This window comes from Mastomys coucha, unplaced genomic scaffold (assembly GCF_008632895.1).
Source record: "Mastomys coucha isolate ucsf_1 unplaced genomic scaffold, UCSF_Mcou_1 pScaffold15, whole genome shotgun sequence".
NCBI classification, from domain to species: Eukaryota; Metazoa; Chordata; class Mammalia; order Rodentia; family Muridae; genus Mastomys; species Mastomys coucha.
The window spans coordinates 53,085,224-53,104,701 of NW_022196897.1; the positions used below are offsets into that span (position 1 = coordinate 53,085,224).

The following is a 19,478-nucleotide window of genomic DNA, read 5'->3' on the forward strand; positions in this document are numbered from 1 at the left end:
AAAGTTGTTATAAAAGCTTGAATCATCATTAAATAGACATATTCAACAACCTAAAATTATGTCATATGTCAATGCTTTCTGCTCTAGACAACTACCAACCAAAACACACCATTGTTTCTCTTGATCATGGTATATATACCAATCAATTTTTATTAGGAGTAGAGTATCCTTGACCTATTGATGTTTTGAAAATATTTAGATTATGTAAGCTCTAACTATACTTTGTTATCTTTGAGACTTCCATAATAGCATGGCACGCATAATCTCAGTTTTTTACTTCTTCAGAACTGTCTTACAAAATTACTCCTTTCCTACACTGCAGATAGTCTACTATAAGATGAAAATGTAGCTAGAAAGATAACATCCAGGACACACAAACTACTGAACACCATAGCTAGCAATACACACAGGAATGTGTTGGTTGTTGAGAAATAGTAATGGTTAGTTAGCCCAAGTCAGAGACTCTCCTAATGTCCACGAATGTTTTAGCTTTAATATTTTCAAGTACGATCTCATAGACTGAATTGCATTCTCCCACGCATTCTTTTGTCCTAAATCCAAATGCTGAAACTGGGAGTCTCTATATAACTGAAGGTGGAGTTTGTTAATGAGCTCTACATATCAAATGATGCCAAGATTCTAATCCAATAGAATGATGCCCTTACAAGTTGTGGAAGAGACAACAGATCTATTTCTGTTTTGTGCACATATCACAGTCAGACCTTGTAAAGACACAATGAGAAGGTGGACATCTACAACATTAGCAAATAGCCCTCCCCAGACCCTGACTCCGCAGTACCACATCTTGAATTGTCTGCTTTCAAGAACTGTGAATAAATAAAATATTGTGTAAGCCATCCAATTCCTAGCACCGTATTATTTTATGACATTATGTAATTTTAATGTGAGGATTGGTATGGATCACTTCTTTCTGAAGTTCACTTCAATGTATTTGAGCTAAGACAACACACACAAAAATATAAAACCTTATAAACGAAAGCTTCAGGTTCAAGGCGAGGTTCCACTTCTCATAGGTTACATGCTCTTATACAGCCAAAGCTGGTTGGTTTTTTTGTTTTGTCATTTTTTTTTTTTTACTGGAAATGTTAGAACAATATGTCGCTTCTCTGTTCATTACAAGGATTAAGTAACTAATATTGCTAGTTTTTCATTCACTATTTGTTACCCATTTAACAGATAGTCTTTAATAAGAATGAGAAAACTCACACATCAGTATATTACATTTTGCTTTGGCATTCATCTTCCTGAGATTAGATCTTTGGTATCTCAATGAAATAATATTTGATGTTATATCAAAAAGGTTCTACAAAATCATTAATACAGACAATATAATCCATACATATATACATATATATATACATAAATGTTTACCTCCCCAATTTATAGCATCTTACCTCTTTGCTTTCTTCTAGATCTGATTCACTGCTAAAGTCCTCTGTGTTTAAGTTCTCAAAGTCAGACTCTCCCACAGCAATGGGCACAGTCACGGTGAGGCTGGGGTTGTTTATGAATGACATGTAGTCACTCTCATCAATGATGTACTTTTCCACGCTGCTACCAGTCCCTATGCCACTCGTGGTTCCATTCACATCTTTCAGACAGTCCAGATCTTTCCCAATTTCTGTTGTGTGGTTAGATATACAATTTTCTTTTCTGTTGTTTAGATCATCAAGTGGCTTAATTTCATCTAGAATCTTCTGTTTCCTAACAAAGGATTGTTGAATGAATTCGTATATTTTTCTTTTTACATAAGCTATTCCTTTGTGCATCCTGTCCACAGCAATCTGAAGGTTGTTCATTTCATTGTCATCATCAGTGGCCGCAAGGTTGTCTGCACTGAATGAGCTCAGAAGCAAAGCCAGAAAGAGGTTCAGGACCTTGAAAACAGACATAAGTATATGTTTACAACAACACAGGGAAGAACATACGATCTCTTATTTCCTTAGGCATAGAATAAATAACCTAATGCTATATGAGCATAATATAGCATAGGTGTCCACTAGAAGTTAGGTGGGACAAGATCAGAACACATAAGGCCCTGGGTTTAACATCCAGCCCTGGAAAAGTTTTAGGCTGTCTGAATTTGTGATATTGCTCCGTCTCTATATACATGAGGGATTCTTTCTACTGCTCTCAAGATCTCCCATACACAAAATAAAGAATTTGAATGAATTAGTCTATCATTATATTTAAAATTATATGAGTAAAAGAAGATATATTTACTGAGATACTTTAACAATTCTAAATTTAAAAATGATTAATATTTGCAATTATGTATTAAAATGTATTGTGGGGTTTATCCCTTGGTGGTTTTATGTTGTTGGATGATAACTGAATAGATCATGATCATGTCCAAATTTAGGATGAAAGTCTTCAACATATGCATGGACCATTCTTGTTTACACTATCTTATAATAAAATTCCTCCTCTAACCCCGCCCCCCCATACACACATATAACATGGCAGATTTGTGTAAATTTTTAACAATCTTATGCAATTTAATAACTGAATGTGATGATGTGATAGGATAAAATGGAGTTGAGAATCCAGGTGGTGGTGGTGCATGCCTTTAATCCCAGTACTTAGAAGTTAGATCTCTGAGTTCAAGGCCAGCTTGATCTACAGAGCAAGTTTCAGGACAGCCAGGGATACACCAAGAAACCCTGTCTTAAAAAAACAATAAAGCTGTAAAATATGGAGTTGAGAATAAAAGAATTATAGATAATATTAGTATATATACATTTATTTCTAAAATATATTTATATATTACCACAGTATATTGTGATACTATACTTTGCCATATTAAAGTATTTTTTAGATTAAGAAGATATACCTATCTTAAGATCAGAAGCATTTAAAATAGATGATTATGAAAGTTATTTTTTAATAAAATGGACACAAATTTGTTATGCTATTGATGTATTTCTGAAATGCATATCTAGCTTGGGTACATACCACAAGGTTCCCAATCACCATGACCATCATGAAGACAGTAAGGCACATGGCCTGGCCCGCGACCTCCATGCAGTCCCACATGGTCTCTATCCACTCCCCGCACAGCACACGGAACACGATCAGGAAGGAGTGGAAGAAGTCGTGCATGTGCCAGCGCGGCAGCTTGCAGTCAGTGGCAATTTTGCAGACACAGTCTTTGTAACTTTTGCCAAACAGCTGCATGCCAACCACGGCAAAAATGAAGACGATGATGGCTAACACCAGGGTCAGGTTGCCCAGTGCGCCCACAGAATTGCCAATGATCTTAATTAGCATATTCAGTGTGGGCCAGGATTTTGCCAACTTGAACACTCGGAGCTAGAAAATGAGAACAAATTAATATACCTTATTATGATCTTCACAAGCGTTAATTATCTTGAGGCTTACTAAGGAATAAGGGGCTGCAGCTCAGAGACAGAACACCTCCTTAGCAGGCACGCAGCCATGAGATTCATTGCTAGCACTACACACCCCTAAAAAAATCCGTTTACATTATCTTGCTCTAACCTTCTCAGATTCATAGTTAATATTTAGTCCTTGTGGGAAGAATCTAGCTTTTTCAGATGTTAATAATGTGATTCTTTTCTGAAAGTGAATTCTTAGTTGTATATTGGAAACTATATTCTTCAATTTGCTTATCTGAGACCACCTGCCAAATTTTATAGTGTCATATGGACATCTGAATGTGAATAATTTCTGCCAAAGGATTCATTTGTCAAAAAGGTTCTAAGTAACATTGCATTAAGAGCTTTGATGTAAATAAAATGAAAAATATTTATTATCTATTAACATTATACTGGAGTAAAAATATAAATAAATGTAACGCATTGTTAAACCTGGAATATTTACTATGACTCTTACTCCATCTTCAGGGCATTTATATGAATCTATCTATCTATCTATCTATCTATCTATCTATCTATCTATCTATCTATCTATCATCTATCTATCTATCCATCTATCATCTATCTATCTTTGATAGTCCTACAAACTTTTGTTTTGATGGAATGTATTTTTTAGAAGTAGAATTGCATGCATACCTTTTATGTAAATATCAAAGGACTATTTACATTTTCAACCTTTATTAAGTTATTAACCATTTCTATTAAATACACTTCTTCAGTTTGAGAGTATTAATTGCCCAAGTCATTAGAAACAACACTTTGTCAACACAGCAACAGAAAATCATATTAGTGTTCACATGACAGGGTTAGTGACAGTTCAGTAGCAGAACATGCTCAAAGCTCTGGATTATGTAACCCAGCACTGAAAACTTATTAATGATAGCATTAGAAAGCTTACATAAATATACTTTTCAGAAGAAAGTTGCTTTTTAAAAAAATACAAATATTACCTGAGAGATATTATTCCCCATCTAGGGGTATCAACCTATACAAAAATGTAAAATGTTAATAGTTTTGTGGAAAAGTATATGGAAGCACTATAAGAGAACGCCGCTGGGGAAAACAGTTATTATTGCTGTTGTCTTGTTTACCAGTCTAAATGAACGGAGAACTGACAATCCTTCCACATTGGCAAGGCCAAGTTCTACCAGGCTGAGTGTCACAATGAAACCATCAAAGATATTCCAGCCTTCTTGGAAATAATAGTAAGGGTCCATGGCAATGATTTTCAGGAACATTTCTGCTGTGAAGATCCCAGTGAAAACCTAAGACCAAAACCAAATTATCCAAATTATATTAGATAATAATAATATCAAAGATAACTTTTTTTTTTTTTAGGATAAAGGGCTAATGCTACCTTTCCATTGCTGATTTTAGGATTATTCTACAAATTTATTTGACAAGGCTGGCTTACATTACTTTACTGTTTTATGCTCATAGAAGCTCAATAAAAAGGTAGTATAAATACTAGAATTATTCTATTACAGATAAAGAGAACAATATTTCAAGGTATGTAAATGCCCATCTATTACTAACCAACTAGAAAATAGCTAAATTAGAATTTGAGCAGCAATGTACAATTTTAACAATGTTCATTCCATTCCTTTTCTTTCCAGATCTCATGTCACCTAGACAAGATTTTGCCCGAAAACATTTTATTTGTAAGTTTATTTTTATTCCCTCCAAATCATGTGTACCTTTTTTTATATTATTCTCATCACTATCATTAATATTATTCACATGCACTAAAAGTGTGTTTCCAGAATCTAAATAGTAGAGATTTAAAAATATGAATACACTATAACATATGTATATTTACATTGTCTATATCAGCAAAATTCTAAATGGTCTCCTAAATATTACATAGAATATATGTTATACTTTAGATAGTTCTTCCTTCAAATAAAAACTGAGACTTCTAAGTTGAGTCCACTGGAAAACATTTTAATAATTTATGCTTTAAAGTAAAAAATGGACAGTATTAAGTTGAAACTTTCATTAAAAATGAGCTTACTAATCATATTATGTACAAAATATACTAGGTATTGTCAATATTTCATGATCTCTTTCTAGAGTAGATCTTTTAAACAGAACTTAGACTCCTTAGACCCTAGAAGGAAAAAAGATAGAAACACTTTTGGGTTGTTGATCATTCTTTGAAAGAACATATAAGGAAGAGAACTCATGACCTTATTTGAACCACCTAGAGCTAGGACATAGTGATGCTATCATTTAAAGAAGAATGTGGCATTAGATTCAGAAATAACAGCACTATTGACTTTTTAATTATTATTACAGGCCTATCTATTTCTCAGTTTTTGTACAGATATTGAAGGCCATTATTTTGCACATTGCAGTATGTAGTCTGCTGAATGTAATTGCCTTAGGGGTGCAGAAATCATGGTTGAAAGAGGGCTAATGAACTATTGAACATAATAAACAGTTTCTTAATCAGAAAATTTGAAGGCCTTCTTGCACACTTACCAAGTTTCCCACTGTAAGTACATGATTGAAATGATCAGTCATGGGGTAGTGCTCCATAGCCATGAAAAGAGTATTTAACACAATACAGATAGTAATGGCCAGGTCAACAAATGGGTCCATCACCACCAGGTTGACAATATGTTTAACTTTTAGCCAATATGGAGAACAGTCCCAGATTAAGAATATGTTGGAAAATTTATACCAACAGGGTGGACATTTCTGTCTGGATTCTTCTAGTTCTAGATTTTAAAAAAAAAAAGAAGGAACAATAATCAATTATTTTCTGAGTACATGTTTATTTTAGATCCACTAAACATGCTCTCAGTAGCAAACATATTTCTCTTTGCTGTAAAGATAATTACTTGATAAAATGATACAGCTATCATCAGACATGTACATAAAGTAGAGATAGGAAAGAAATCTTTTCGTTTTGTTTTGTTTTGCACTGTTGCTTAACACTTGGTCTCTAGTACAGTGGTTGGTCATATAGACAAAGGTTCCACGGGAATGTAGCTTGGAACTCTTCACTCTGTGTAAAGTTTCATGTTACCAATAGGCTACACAATTTTAAGATTTAGGGCAACAATTAAAATGTGATATAAAAAAAATCATCCTTTATACTTTGATTTTGTGAAAGTGACTTGTTTTTTCTCCAATATTAAACTTATTTCAGATTGTAATGGAAGGAACCATCCTGCTGAAGTTTGAAGCAAATTGCAACAAAGGGTTTGTGACTAATGGATTAGAAGTCTCTTAACAGTTCTCACATACTATTAAGACATTAAAAGTTCAGAAACTTAGAACATTGAATTTAGTATGCAGTGCTTTCAGAGTACATAGCCACCCATTTACTAGTAGGACTGCTCCCTTTCCTTTTGTTCCTAGAATGTACTTGCCAACACAGAAGTAGAGATATTTGGCTCCAGTAAGATATGGCAAGACTGCAGAACTGATGGAGGTAGCGTTTGTTACAAACCTTCAACTGTATTTGTTAAGATGCTGGCTATGCTCATTGCCCTCTGTCTCTGGGAAGGATCTTCGAGAAAGTCCATGGAAACATGGAAAGAACTTGACCTCCTCTTTCTCATCTCAGTTTCAGTGGTCGTTCCCTGTAAAGCAAATGCCAAGTCATTAAATGATTAGCTTGAGCAATACGGCACAGAATCAAATGGAGACAGTGATTTTCATGAAACACATGCATCATGCATCTTTAATGGCCAATGGCAGATATTGGTGACTTATTGGGTCATTATCCTGGATTATTCAAACTGTTAACCATGTAGTTGTAAAGGAAAATTTAAAATTTGACCCCTTGATTCTATACTCTTATAAAATATGACGTGAACAAAATATAGTCAGTAAAGCTTTGCATAGCTTGTTTTCAATTAATGATCACACTATCAAATCTTAATCCCTTAAATATGGTCAAGTCATTTTTCACATTCGAGAAAACAGCCATTTCATTTTAAGAAAATACTGAACACTATAGCACACTTAGCTGTCATCTCATTTTCTAAGCATAAAGCATAGTCATTTATTACAAAGTACACACTCATCCATACATGTGATGCAGGGGCAACAGTTTCATCCAGAGTACCAAAGCAATAAGTCACCTAATTTACACGGAGTCATGCCTCATCATGCTGATATATTTCCAAGTGAGTGAACAGTTAAGAGGAAGCAGCCATTGCTTAGAAAGTTCTTATCTGAATGTACAGTAACAGACACACAATACTCCTTCATTATACAGACAATTATTTTAATCTCGGTTAATAATTTATTGGTTGGTGTCTCTGTGTAGGTTGGTTTTGTGAATACCTATATCAGCATTTGTTTTGGTGAGGTAAATATGGACCCTAGAAATCTTAGGTAATGATGAAGCTATCTATGCACAGTGTTTTTGAAAATCTGAACTAAAGCCCAGATAAACTGGTGGGAAGATTTACTATACACCCTTTACACTTAAAAGTCATTCATTTAATCTTATAATAATAGGGCGCTAGGGGTAATGTCTCCGTATGTAAATTCGGTATGGGTACATAGCAAATCATCCAAGGCAGTAATTATTGTTCAATTAATCCTTAGCATATACAGTAGATAATGCATTCAGGTTTGTGCAAGGAGTGCTGAGGCTCTAACATTTAGTCGGTTAGTCTTTTAAAGGTGCTACAAGATGCAGGTGCATTCTCAGCTCGACCAACCAGGAATCATTCTCAAGAGTTCCATTCTGTAGAAACACTGGCTGGTGCAGCAATCATAGGCCAGCCATGCCTGAACTATGTAAAACTTTCTTACATTGTCATCAGTAGCTGGCTTATCTATTATCACCTCTGGCAGAAGCTGTCCAACTGGCGATGTAGGAACTGAGGGTCCACCAACCAAGGAAACCACACCATTGCAATCCACTGTGCTGTGCATCTTCCCATTTGCTGGAAACACCGCCAGCATTCGGGAGGACCTGCTGGTTTGGCTCAGGTTACTGTTGCGCCGTTCTCCATGTCTTCTGGGAACAAACAGTGAGTCTCTACGGCTCTCATTATCCTCAAAGGTGCTGTGTTCATCATCAGCAAAATCATTCTCAGACCCTACATCCTTGGCTCTCCCTCTAAAGCTGAAAAGGCTTGTTCTGCTATTGCGTCTTGGGGAGAACAGGGAACCACGAATGCTCAACAGAGACTGAAAGTTTGAAACACATGACAAAAAGTAAAATTATGTTAGAACAGCCTGTTGAAATAGTTTTGCACATTTAAGTTGAAGAATATTTCATCGTTATTTTAGAGAGGGTAGCACATTCCTTCTGATTAATATAATTTATTGGCATTCAGATGAGATTAAATTAGTTCTGTACAGTTTGGCTTCCAGCCATCGATATGAAGTAACAGATAGCTGGGATGGAGCCTAAAGTAATGGGAGAAAAATACCCAACCACCATGTCTCAAGTTTAAACAGAGACATCCTTAAGAATCTCTCTGTGAATTCATCCAGATGCAATGAACATGGGCAGCAAGACAGTACTGGTTTTTAATTTCTCTTTCCTTTTTGGATAATTCCAACAATAGTTTTCACAGACTATTTTAGTTCAGTTTCCTAAAACCATGTTATTTTTTTGATTCGCCTGTAAAACAGATTATCTGTAGAACCAGAAATTAAAAATTCTGGAATTCTGAATGGTATACTTTTTTGTAAAGTTTACCATGAGTAGTATTTTCGAAGTTCATGGAACAATTGATAAGGAAGTTATGGGAAGACAACCAATGTAGTGTCTTAAATTAACCAAAGGTACATTTCTGAGTAGTTAACTCCTAGTCTACATTTTGTTCATGTTGTTAGGATAGCTGCAAGATTAAATGTTATTAATTACAATTACCAGAAGGCACATTTAACATGAAAACCCAGTTCTCCTGACTTCCAAACCTGTATTATTTTAAAAGCACTTAAGAGCAGATTTGCATATTATGTGGATGGGAAGTAAAACTTTCACATGACGCAAGAGTAGTAAATTCGGTTGATGAAAACCTAGGCATCTATTTAAATTCTCTCCTCCGCTGGCTCACTCTCATCCATGCATCTGAGAACTCTGCAGTGCATACCTGATGTGGGGAAGAGTACCTCTTTTCATATGTCAGTCTATTCCCTTCTATGGAGAAGCGAAACCCCTTCCTCCTGATGCTGTCTTCAGACTCAGATTTATGGAATTCATCATCATCTTTCTCTTCTCCTCCAGATTGCTCTTTCTGTTTCCTTTTTTTCCTCCGATTCCGTCTTTCTTTAGCACTCTTTGAACTCAACTTGGAGGCTTCTGAAGAGCTATCTGAGAGCCTGCCTGCTGCACTGGGCTCCCTAGAATGTTCTGATGCTGTTGCAGCCGCTGCCTGCTATATAGAGGAGAAATTATGTCAATGTGATGTAAGAGGCGACCGCTTAAAACCTTTAAGATGATCAAGTTTGGCATATCATGTACAAAATATGAGCTAACTTAAACAAATATCATCTAGAAGATGTTTTCCAGGTATGACGGGATTTATTTTTCTTCTTGACTAATAAGGAATTTTAAAAATAATCTACCTTTCTCCATGGTAACATTTATTAATTCTGCCTGATGCCACAAAGATTCATAAGATTCATTGGCAATCAATAGTAGCATAAAAAGACTTGTGGGTTCAACCTATTCTAAAAGTAAGTACAGAATGGGCATTATCTTCATTTCTTTGAAAAACAGGCTGGAACATGGAAGAAAGACTGAGGAATTACTCGAGATCCCACTCAAAGCTGGTAATGAGGTAGTGGGCATGGGTCTTCTCAGGTTTCTATGTTTATAAAAGTGTTCAATACCCCCCACATATTATCAACATATGTGGATATGTTCCACATAATCAGCATTATGAAAGGTATCGTAGTCTCTTCCTCACTCCCCCATGATACTATCATCTCTAGGAAGGAGACAGAGTTGAGAGCTTTCTACTAAGCAAGTTAAGATGTTTAGTTCTCTGAAAGCCATCCCAATAATCTTCATCTCAACATTGGCTCTTACTAGTTATGGAGTGACATGCTGCGTGGTTACAGCTTGTTCTGCTATGAAGTAGGCACGTCATAGTCAACATTCTTCCCACAATACCCTTAATATAGAACTGTAGCAAGTAAATTAGCATGCCTGAAGTAACTCTTTTTTTTAATGGTCAAGATGGTTCCAAATAAAATTTGACTTAAATAAAGTTGTATTAGTCTTTTTGAAAATACACATAATGAATTGATATGTCCCATTTAGAAACCACAAGGAAATGTGGGAGATCGGATTCATTTTTTCATTCAGTGTACCAGGAACACTGACAAGTCACAGAAAGATCAAGTAAGCCCTATTTTATTACTCCATATTGCTAATGATGCTTCTTTGCCTAGTGGATGGTTTTGCACGAGAGAACATTTTATTATAAGGGAAATTGAACAACCCCACCTAAAGGCATTGTATTATTGAATAAAGAAAATAAGAACTTACTTTAATGAAATGGCCAAAAGGACTTTATATGACAACAAATGAATTCCCTTGTCAGAAAACATTGTTGCCTTATGATACTTTTCAAATGCCATTATATTTGAGTAAAAGATTTTTTACTTGGGGGAAAAAAAACCCAACCCCCCCAAAGTTACTATTTCTTTTTATTCTTGGTTCTCCTTAAAGTGATAAAAAATATCATAAAAACGTCTTCTATGGCTAGTGTAAAAACAGCTTTGTACAAATTAGTGATGTGACTGGGCCAACTCAAACTAAAGAGATGATCCACATAGAAATTCTTGGAGCTTGCTGTTCTCAGCTTCCTTACGTCCTGTCAGATGACTCTGCCTTTTGTTTCATTACAGCTCTTTGTAACATGGCAGTAAGAGAAGTAGTATGAAACAAACAAGATAAGAAGTGATACCAGAAGACTAGAGAAGCAAAGGTCTGAGATTAAGACCTACTTGAACTGCTGAGTACCTGTGCAGCCTCCTGCTGCTTCTTAAGTTGCTCCAGCATCTGCTGAAACTCTGCCTCTTTCTGTTCAGCTTCCTCCAGCGTGGCCTGGTTCTGTTCCTCATAGGCCATGGCCACCACAGCCAGGATCAAGTTTATCAGGTAGAATGAGCCCAAGAAAATCACGAGCACAAAAAATATCATATATGTTTTCCCAGCAGCACGCAATGTCTAGAAACAAGAATGTGAGAATTATTTTTACAATTACGTCAGTATTGGGTGACTTCACATTTCAACTTACTTGTGTATGTGGCAGAACTCTTGACAAAATTAACATTTGTGTCCCTTCAGTATTTCTTTAACCTCTATCTCTTCTTTCTTCTTTGAGACAAGCATTCATAGTCATAGTAAGGGATTCTTGGATTCACCAGGAATAGCAGTTGATGGAAAGCAATGGGGACCACCATGAAAAAGCTGAGCCTTTCATGGGAATTAAGAGACCAACAGAAAAGGTAATACTTGAGCGAAGGACAGGGAAGAGGGGAGACTTGGCTTTTGTTTAGGAGAAATTGTATCTAAGAAGAATGAGAAATAGAATTCAAGTCATGGAGAAAACAGAACAAAATTACTCTCCTTGGCTTTACTCCATTTAACTTGTATTATAATCAACGGGATAGAGGAGCCCAGATCTCTGATTTCAAGTCATTCTCTCTCTACTGTATCATGCTGTGGGTTGCATTTCATGACTCAGTTTGTGTTCTTACACGCTTTTACTTAAATGCAGTAAGTATCTCTTCAGATTCTCACCAGTTGGTAAAGATTTTCCCAGAAGTCCTGAGTCATCAGTCGAAACAGGGACAAAAATGCCCAACTGAAGGTATCAAAGCTTGTGTAACCATAATTAGGGTTTCTACCAGCTTTTACACACACATATCCTTCTGGACATTGGCTGCAAATGGGGAAAAAAAAAGTATGACAAGACATTCTGCTGTCTTCTTATTCTGGTAGAAGCCTATACTTACAAAATCATCTAGTCACTACTTAAAGGACACAAGAGTGTGGAATCCAAATTGCTGATACATTTCCCACCTTTGACTCCATAGTATCTTATTAGCTACAAGGTGTTGATGTTGCTAAGTAACTGTTTTCCCTCACTGTGGAGTCTCCAAAGGTGATTCATAGCTTGATTCGTACATCAAGAAAATAGCATTACAGACCAAAGTGTTGCTTCTTGCTTTACAGGCAAAACTTTAATATTTAGATAATTTCCTGTTTTATTTATATCATAATTATTGACAATTAGTATGTATAGAGTTAGTTGCTGTTATCAGTCAATTTCTAGAGAAAGAGATACACACGAACACACATACACACACATATGTATGGGAACATACTAGACATACTCCCATCTCACACAAATAATCAGCTTACCCTGCATCAGAGCTGTTCCCACACAGCAGTGCATCTAAAACACCCTCCAGGAAGTAATGATATCCTGTTTGAAAAACAAAAGAAAGTCACGTGATACACACTTGTATTGTGTACGTTAGGTACACTAAGTGAGTTTATGAATACCGTATCTTCCGCTTAAACACATGAGTTTTTTTTTCTCCCTTCAAATCCTGTTATTAAATTAAGGGTATCAATACTCAACTGGACAAGGTACTTATGGAACATTTATGAAAAGCTATCAGTACTTTCTACTACTTTTGTGAAGTAAAAAAAAAAAAAGTTCATCATCCAAAGGAGATGAGAATGATAGATATCTCAAAATAACTATATATTTTGAAAGAAAAAGATGACATATTTTCCTGTTCTGTTTTCATATCCTTGTTAACATTTTCAAATTAATTATAATTTACATTTTTCAGTTTCTATAATATATGTCAATTGATTCATAAATTGTATCAACTATATCAATATTTTAATGAAATGAAATATTTCAGAATTGGACATAAAGCAAATAATGTTTCTTACAAATAAATGAAAAGTGTAGAACATCTTAAATATTAAAGTTAAAACAATGATAGTAGGGGAACATCAAATCTTATGAATGCTCCTTAGTTCTCATGAGTCCACACCTCTTTTCACTAGCTACTAGAGGAGTCATATCTGCAAGGTTTTCCTTGACCATCCATTTCCTTTCTATCAAAGACTGACAAGGAAAAAACAACCTCAGTGTGTGTCCAGTAGATTGTCCACTCACACAGTATCCTCAGCACACTCATCCCATTGTAAGTACTCATTCAAAAAGGGTTAACAGTATTAGAAACAAAGCCACATATATTATCCCCTATTACTTACATTGGGGTTTTGTGTCCTTTCAAAAAATGAAATGAGTAGATAAGAATGACAGAAAGAGAGAACGGAAACAGGCAACCTCAGAAGATAGGAGGTGGGATGACCCTCTAGAATGTACCAGAGATCAGGGAGGTAAAAGACTCTCAGAGGGAGGGACCTTAGATGAAATACCGCAGAGGACTGCCAGGTCTGGGTTCAGTCAGAGAAGATGCACTTAACCCTTGAGAGCCTTGAGGTCCCAGGGAGTGGGGAGGCTTGGTGGGGTGAGGTTGGGGGGTGGGGACATCCTCTTAGAGAAGAGGGAGGAGGTATGGGATGAGGAAGAGTCAAAGGGAAGACTGGGAGTGGGATAACGACTGGACTATCAAGAAATATTAAAGAATAATAAAAAAGTCAAATAGCGTGTTTAAATACTTTCAAAAGTTTCATCAGATAATTTTCTAAGTGATTACAACATCCTTGAGATCACCTTTAGTCTGTGAATAGAAAGGAAGCAGGCAAACTGTGAAAAGATAAGTACACATAATGATGGTTCTTACTTGAGTCTTGAATGTATGATTTATAGTCAAATTCAAACACAGTTTCATTTACAAGTGTGCCGTTGTAATCCATAGTTATATTCTTCTCTATCCTATGCTCCTCAAAGGAAGCATTGGTAGGAGGCCACTGTATACATTTATTCCTCAGGTTGCCCATGAAGAGCTGCAGCCCAATTAGAGCAAAGACACTGAGACAGAACACAGTGAGGATCATGACGTCAGAGAGCTTCTTCACCGACTGGATCAGGGCCCCCACGATGGTCTTCAGGCCTGAAAGAAAGAAGCATATTAAGCATCTGAAATACTAAATAAATCCTTCAATTCTCTTGGAAACACTTAATCAATGTATTAAGTCCCCAAATGCTGCCCATGGCAGGGACATTTTTCTATAAAAAGTTCTAGAGTAGAGCTTCATTTAAAAACACACCTTTCATGCTGTTGTAGGTTTTTCCTTACGTCTTATAATTGGTCTTTTGTTAGCAAAGAATGGGATTGTTTTGCACAGTCATCAATGGGTATAATGAATAAAAATTAAAAATGTATGCATATAATAGGAAACAAATGCTTAATCACATTGACATTACAAAAATGCATTTTATAGTAGAAATTGCTTGGGTAGAATATCAGAGTATACACAAATTAAACACTAAGGTTGATAAAACCTCTGGAGACAATATAAGTAATCTTATAGGAAGTCCTCAGTCTTGTGATTCTTGGCTTTCCGTAATGATGGATGGCAGGCAAAGAGGTGCAGTTGAAAAAGTCTCAGAGTTAACTCACTGACTAACTTATATGCTTTCATATAGCTCTCACCTGGAATTACTGAAATAGTTTTCAATGCTCGAAGAACTCTGAATGTTCTCAACGCTGAGACATTGCCCAGGTCCACAAACTCTGTCACATATCTGCAATGAGGAGTTCACACACAAACACAATAACAGGATGCAAAGAAAGATTTGTAGGTACAATTACCTTATGCTTTATACTAATTACTTCTACCTAGAATTGCGGGAATGGTCTTTAGCCTCATTAGTCTAAATGTGTGAAGAGTTAAAAAATTACCCAGGTTTACAAACTCTGTTACTTACCTGTAAATTACTTAAGATTTAAAAGACACTAGTTATTTATCTGATATTTTATGAAGAGCTTTTGCTGATTTTAAATAATAGTGTAAGATGCAAATTAAAATTTAGACTTCATCAGTGTAGTCTTATTCATGATAAATACCATAACTAAATATAAATTTCATAAAATATACATTCTTGATGCCATTTGGAAGGCAAGGTAGAAACATTGTATGTGAAATTTGGAAATTAATTTAATTAATTAACTGGAACCAAAGTCCCTATGGTTTCAGCTAGAAAAGAAATAATACAAGAAATCACCAGATGGAAATTATCAATTATAATAGCTTGCCTAATGCCCCACCATTCAAGACTAGCACTTCCTAATGTAACTTTTGAATAGAAGTTGGACAAATTAACCAGAGCATCTTACATGGCTCAAGGCTGCTCTGTTGGTATCTCTAATTTATTCTCAAGAATGAGAAGTCTCAAATACTGTCCTGAAAGTTGTGGCTGAAAAACGTGGGAGCAGATTTCATATTCCAATCTGATATAAAGTTATACATTTAAGACCAGACATTCAGTATTTGCATTTCTGAACATATCGATACCAACTCCTCTCCTGTGTATCTCTTCACTCTTGCTGATATCCAGAAAGTCAGCCACCCAGATGGCATAAGTGGTATTAATCCACTGTCCTCCATACCTACTTTTGGCCTTTCTTGAATAGCTACTCATTATTTTCAGCTTCTCTTCCTGGTGTGGAGGGGCTTGAGTTATCACTAGCGAAAGGGAGAAGACAGGAAAGTAGGGATTGAATGTACAACCTGTATATTGAAAAGGTTTGTGTTGAGTAAAATAAAGAAGAGCTTAAAAAAGAGAAAGAGGGAGGAAGACTGAGAGCAAGAGTGAGAGAGCGAGAGCGAGAGGGGAGTAAAAATTGAGTCAGAAGGGAAATAGAGGCAGGGTATATCTGCTCAAGAAATAACCTTTTATTTGACTTATAATGGATCAAATGTTTTTTTCTTCTTATGATCTTATTTCCAGCATCACTACTTGCTTTCTCCTGTTCTATAAAGGTAACAAAAGAAGCCATGGGGGTGGGGCACAACAGGAGCATGAAAGATCAGTGCAAATTTATGGCACCGGTATAAATTTTGCTGTGTGAACTTTCAAAACCATCCTCCAGCTCAGGAGATAACTAACTTATGTTTCAATATTACGAGTATTTGTGTGAGAAGACCAGCATATACGAAGTCTTCTGATAGATTTTAATTGATATTAAAATTGTTGCTGTAGCTACTTCTCACGGAGCAGTGGAATGGGCTTACCCTTTTGAGGTAAACATTAAGACATGGAGTTCAGTTGCCTAAATCATGCCAGCATGCTTTTACCATTAAAGCAAGTTGTTTAAAAACCTGAGCACAGACAGCAATTCAACCTGTATTCTTCTCTCAAGTTTCCAAAAGAGAAGGCACTTACGCGAAGGTAATGACAGTGAAGTCCAGCCAGTTCCATGGGTCTCGAAGGAAAGTAAAATCTTCCAAACAGAAGCCCCTTGCAATAATTTTTATTAGTGATTCAAAAGTATATATTCCTGTGAAGGTGTACCTAGAAACAAGTACCCAAATAAATTAAGGACTTTGTAATTTTCATTCAGAGTACATCAGCTTCTTAGCATTCTGTCCTTGAAAAACATGGATACCAACAAAGGAAACAAAACCCATTGATTGAAATACCATTGACATGATTGAATACCATTGATACCATTGAGTACCATTGATTGAAATGCCATTGACATGAAATACAACGTTCATTTAAACTTGACTTCTATGATGAGTAATTTGTAAAATCAACTTAACCCAACCTGGAATCACTGGGGAAGAGAGTCTCATCGGGTACTTGGCTGCTCTGGCTGGCTGGTGGGATTATAGGGGATTGCCTTGACTCCCTTAGTAGAAATTGGGCAGCACCATTCCTTGATTTAGGGCCCTAGGCTGAGTAAAATTAGAAGATGCTAGATGAGTACTAAGTGTGCACTCATTTGATCTGTTTCTGTTTTGCCTGGGAATGTGGTGTGAGCAGCTGCCTGGACTTTCTTGAAATAACAAAGTGAAACCTAGAATTGTGGATGAAAATAACTCTTTTGCCTTTAAGTTACTTAGTCAGGTTATTGTATCAAACCAATGGAAATAAAAGTAGAATCAATTCCTCTTACATGGAGGGTTCTTTAATAAGAGGCTATCAGACCAGTGTGAGAAATGCATGCCACACATGGTTAGTCTAGCTACTATCTGAAATGGTGTGACAGAAGTGGCATGGAACAACAGAAGCAGAGCCTCCTAGGAGTTACCTCAAATGTTGGAACAGGTACGAAGGAGGATAAGATGATTTTCCTTCAGAAGTGAAAAAAACTCCACCTTAATACTTTTGACAATATTTATGTTACTTAGTTTGCTGTGCTCGTGTGTGTCTTACATGTTAACTTGAATAGTTTCAGAATCCATCAGGTACATAGTTTCTTATGTTTTTTTTTTCTTTTTCAGAATCTGTTCATTTTCTCTCTGGCTTCCATTTGGAAGCTCTAGAAGCAGAGGCCTTGGAAAACACTGTGGGGGTGATAGGTCAGCAACCAGAGAGTTATAGGTGTCAGAACATGGGCAGGTACAAAAGCTGGGACTGGAGCATCCACAACTCCAGTTACAAACTGTGCCTCTCCTTCCACTGGAGCATCAAGAGCTGGTCAGTATCGTTATAATGCTTCCAGCCTTTGAGAAGGCTTCCTGACCTTCCACTGGAGACTGTTTAACTTTCAATAAACTGAATTTCCAAGTATTATAATCCTGAAATTTTAGCCAAGTCCTTGATGATCACACTTAAAGTAGATATAAACCTGAATGAAATATAAATGCCTAATGATAATGAGACTCAATATGGTTCTTAATATAGCCTTTACAGCTTACCCTTTTTGATTCTTAATTAGCCAAATTAGTGTGGAGGTGATCTGGATTGAAAGTCCAGCGTACATTGTCTATCTGCCATTACTTCTATCATTTTTTTCTCAAATACTGTGTTCTAATAGAAAACCATTGAGTTTTCTAGTAGACTTTATACCAGTTATAAAAGTAAAGAGAGATCCTGAATCCAATACCAAAGAACCTGGTACCCAAAGACTGTTGCCCTATTTTACAATTGTGTCTATAAATGACTTTATCAAAAATGATCTCCAGTTTTATTTAAAGGCTGCATTGAGACATAGTTTCAAAAATCTCAAATGTATGTACAAAAGCAAACATTTAAAAATATATAATTGAACTTACTCTACATTCTTTGTCCAGTCAGGAGGGTTACTCATTGTCATAAATACACAGTTTGTCAAAATAGTGCACATAATTAACATGCTGAATAATGTAGGTTAGTGTTAAGGAACATACGAAAGAAAGTTCATATAGTATATTAAAAAAATAAGAAACACTGAAAAACCCAAACCTCAGTTCAACAGGATTCATGGATAAGCATTTGCATGTGTATTATCTCATCTTCTTAAATTTCACTGTCTTCTGTTAAATATACATCATAGTGTGACCTCCACAATTTCAGATTAAATGAGAGTATGGAAGGACATAAGAATACAAGTTGCTATTGCAGTTGTTTTTAAACAAACACGATTACCTCCCAAGGAGCTTTTCTAAGGGGGGGGTTGAGGGTGGTTGAGAGGTGTATGCCTTTTTTTTTTATTTATTTAATGTGGACTTGCAACATTGTTGAGCAGAAAGCATGGATTTGAATTAATAACACAATTAGAACAGTAAATTGTCGAGGAAGGTGCATTTCTGCAATACATTAATGAGATCTCGTCATTAATGGATAGAACTTTGAATCCAGGGTCAAAGCAGAGTATGGTGCAATGATGGGTAGCTGTGTTTTGAGTGAGTTTATGTAAGTACAACAGCATGAGAAGATGAAGGGGGAAGATGTGTGAGGGTCAAGGTTCATTGCCAACGGGATGTAATTGAAATTCCACAGAGACAGCTGTTCTTGGGCTAGTTGGTCACTTTTCCTTTCTGCGCACTCACCGCCCACTGGCTCCACCTACATTCAACACCCGGATGTTAAGCGTGGACAGACTTTGTTGTTTGATCCTGTAGATTAGTCAATGGGAATGAAACACTATGGAGCAATGCCGTTGGAGAAATGTGTATGCACTGAGTGGTAGGTCAGAGGA

General features: G+C 36.1%; 1 protein-coding gene across 1 annotated transcript in view; it reads right to left on the reverse strand.

The window, feature by feature from the left end:
* LOC116090254 (sodium channel protein type 1 subunit alpha) overlaps window positions 1-19,478 on the reverse strand; it is a 141,944-nt gene that overhangs the window by 43,301 nt on the left and 79,165 nt on the right. Inside the window, exons 4-17 of the mRNA XM_031370485.1 lie at window positions 18,574-18,663; window positions 16,736-16,864; window positions 15,003-15,094; window positions 14,190-14,459; window positions 12,781-12,844; window positions 12,157-12,298; window positions 11,374-11,580; window positions 9,494-9,778; window positions 8,232-8,579; window positions 6,880-7,012; window positions 5,904-6,142; window positions 4,511-4,684; window positions 2,977-3,333; window positions 1,416-1,898 (exon numbers count right to left, since the gene is read on the reverse strand). Of these exons, the coding sequence (XP_031226345.1) occupies window positions 1,416-1,898; window positions 2,977-3,333; window positions 4,511-4,684; window positions 5,904-6,142; window positions 6,880-7,012; window positions 8,232-8,579; window positions 9,494-9,778; window positions 11,374-11,580; window positions 12,157-12,298; window positions 12,781-12,844; window positions 14,190-14,459; window positions 15,003-15,094; window positions 16,736-16,864; window positions 18,574-18,663 (3,013 nt within the window). The remainder of the gene's footprint in view (window positions 1-1,415; window positions 1,899-2,976; window positions 3,334-4,510; window positions 4,685-5,903; window positions 6,143-6,879; window positions 7,013-8,231; window positions 8,580-9,493; window positions 9,779-11,373; window positions 11,581-12,156; window positions 12,299-12,780; window positions 12,845-14,189; window positions 14,460-15,002; window positions 15,095-16,735; window positions 16,865-18,573; window positions 18,664-19,478) is intronic.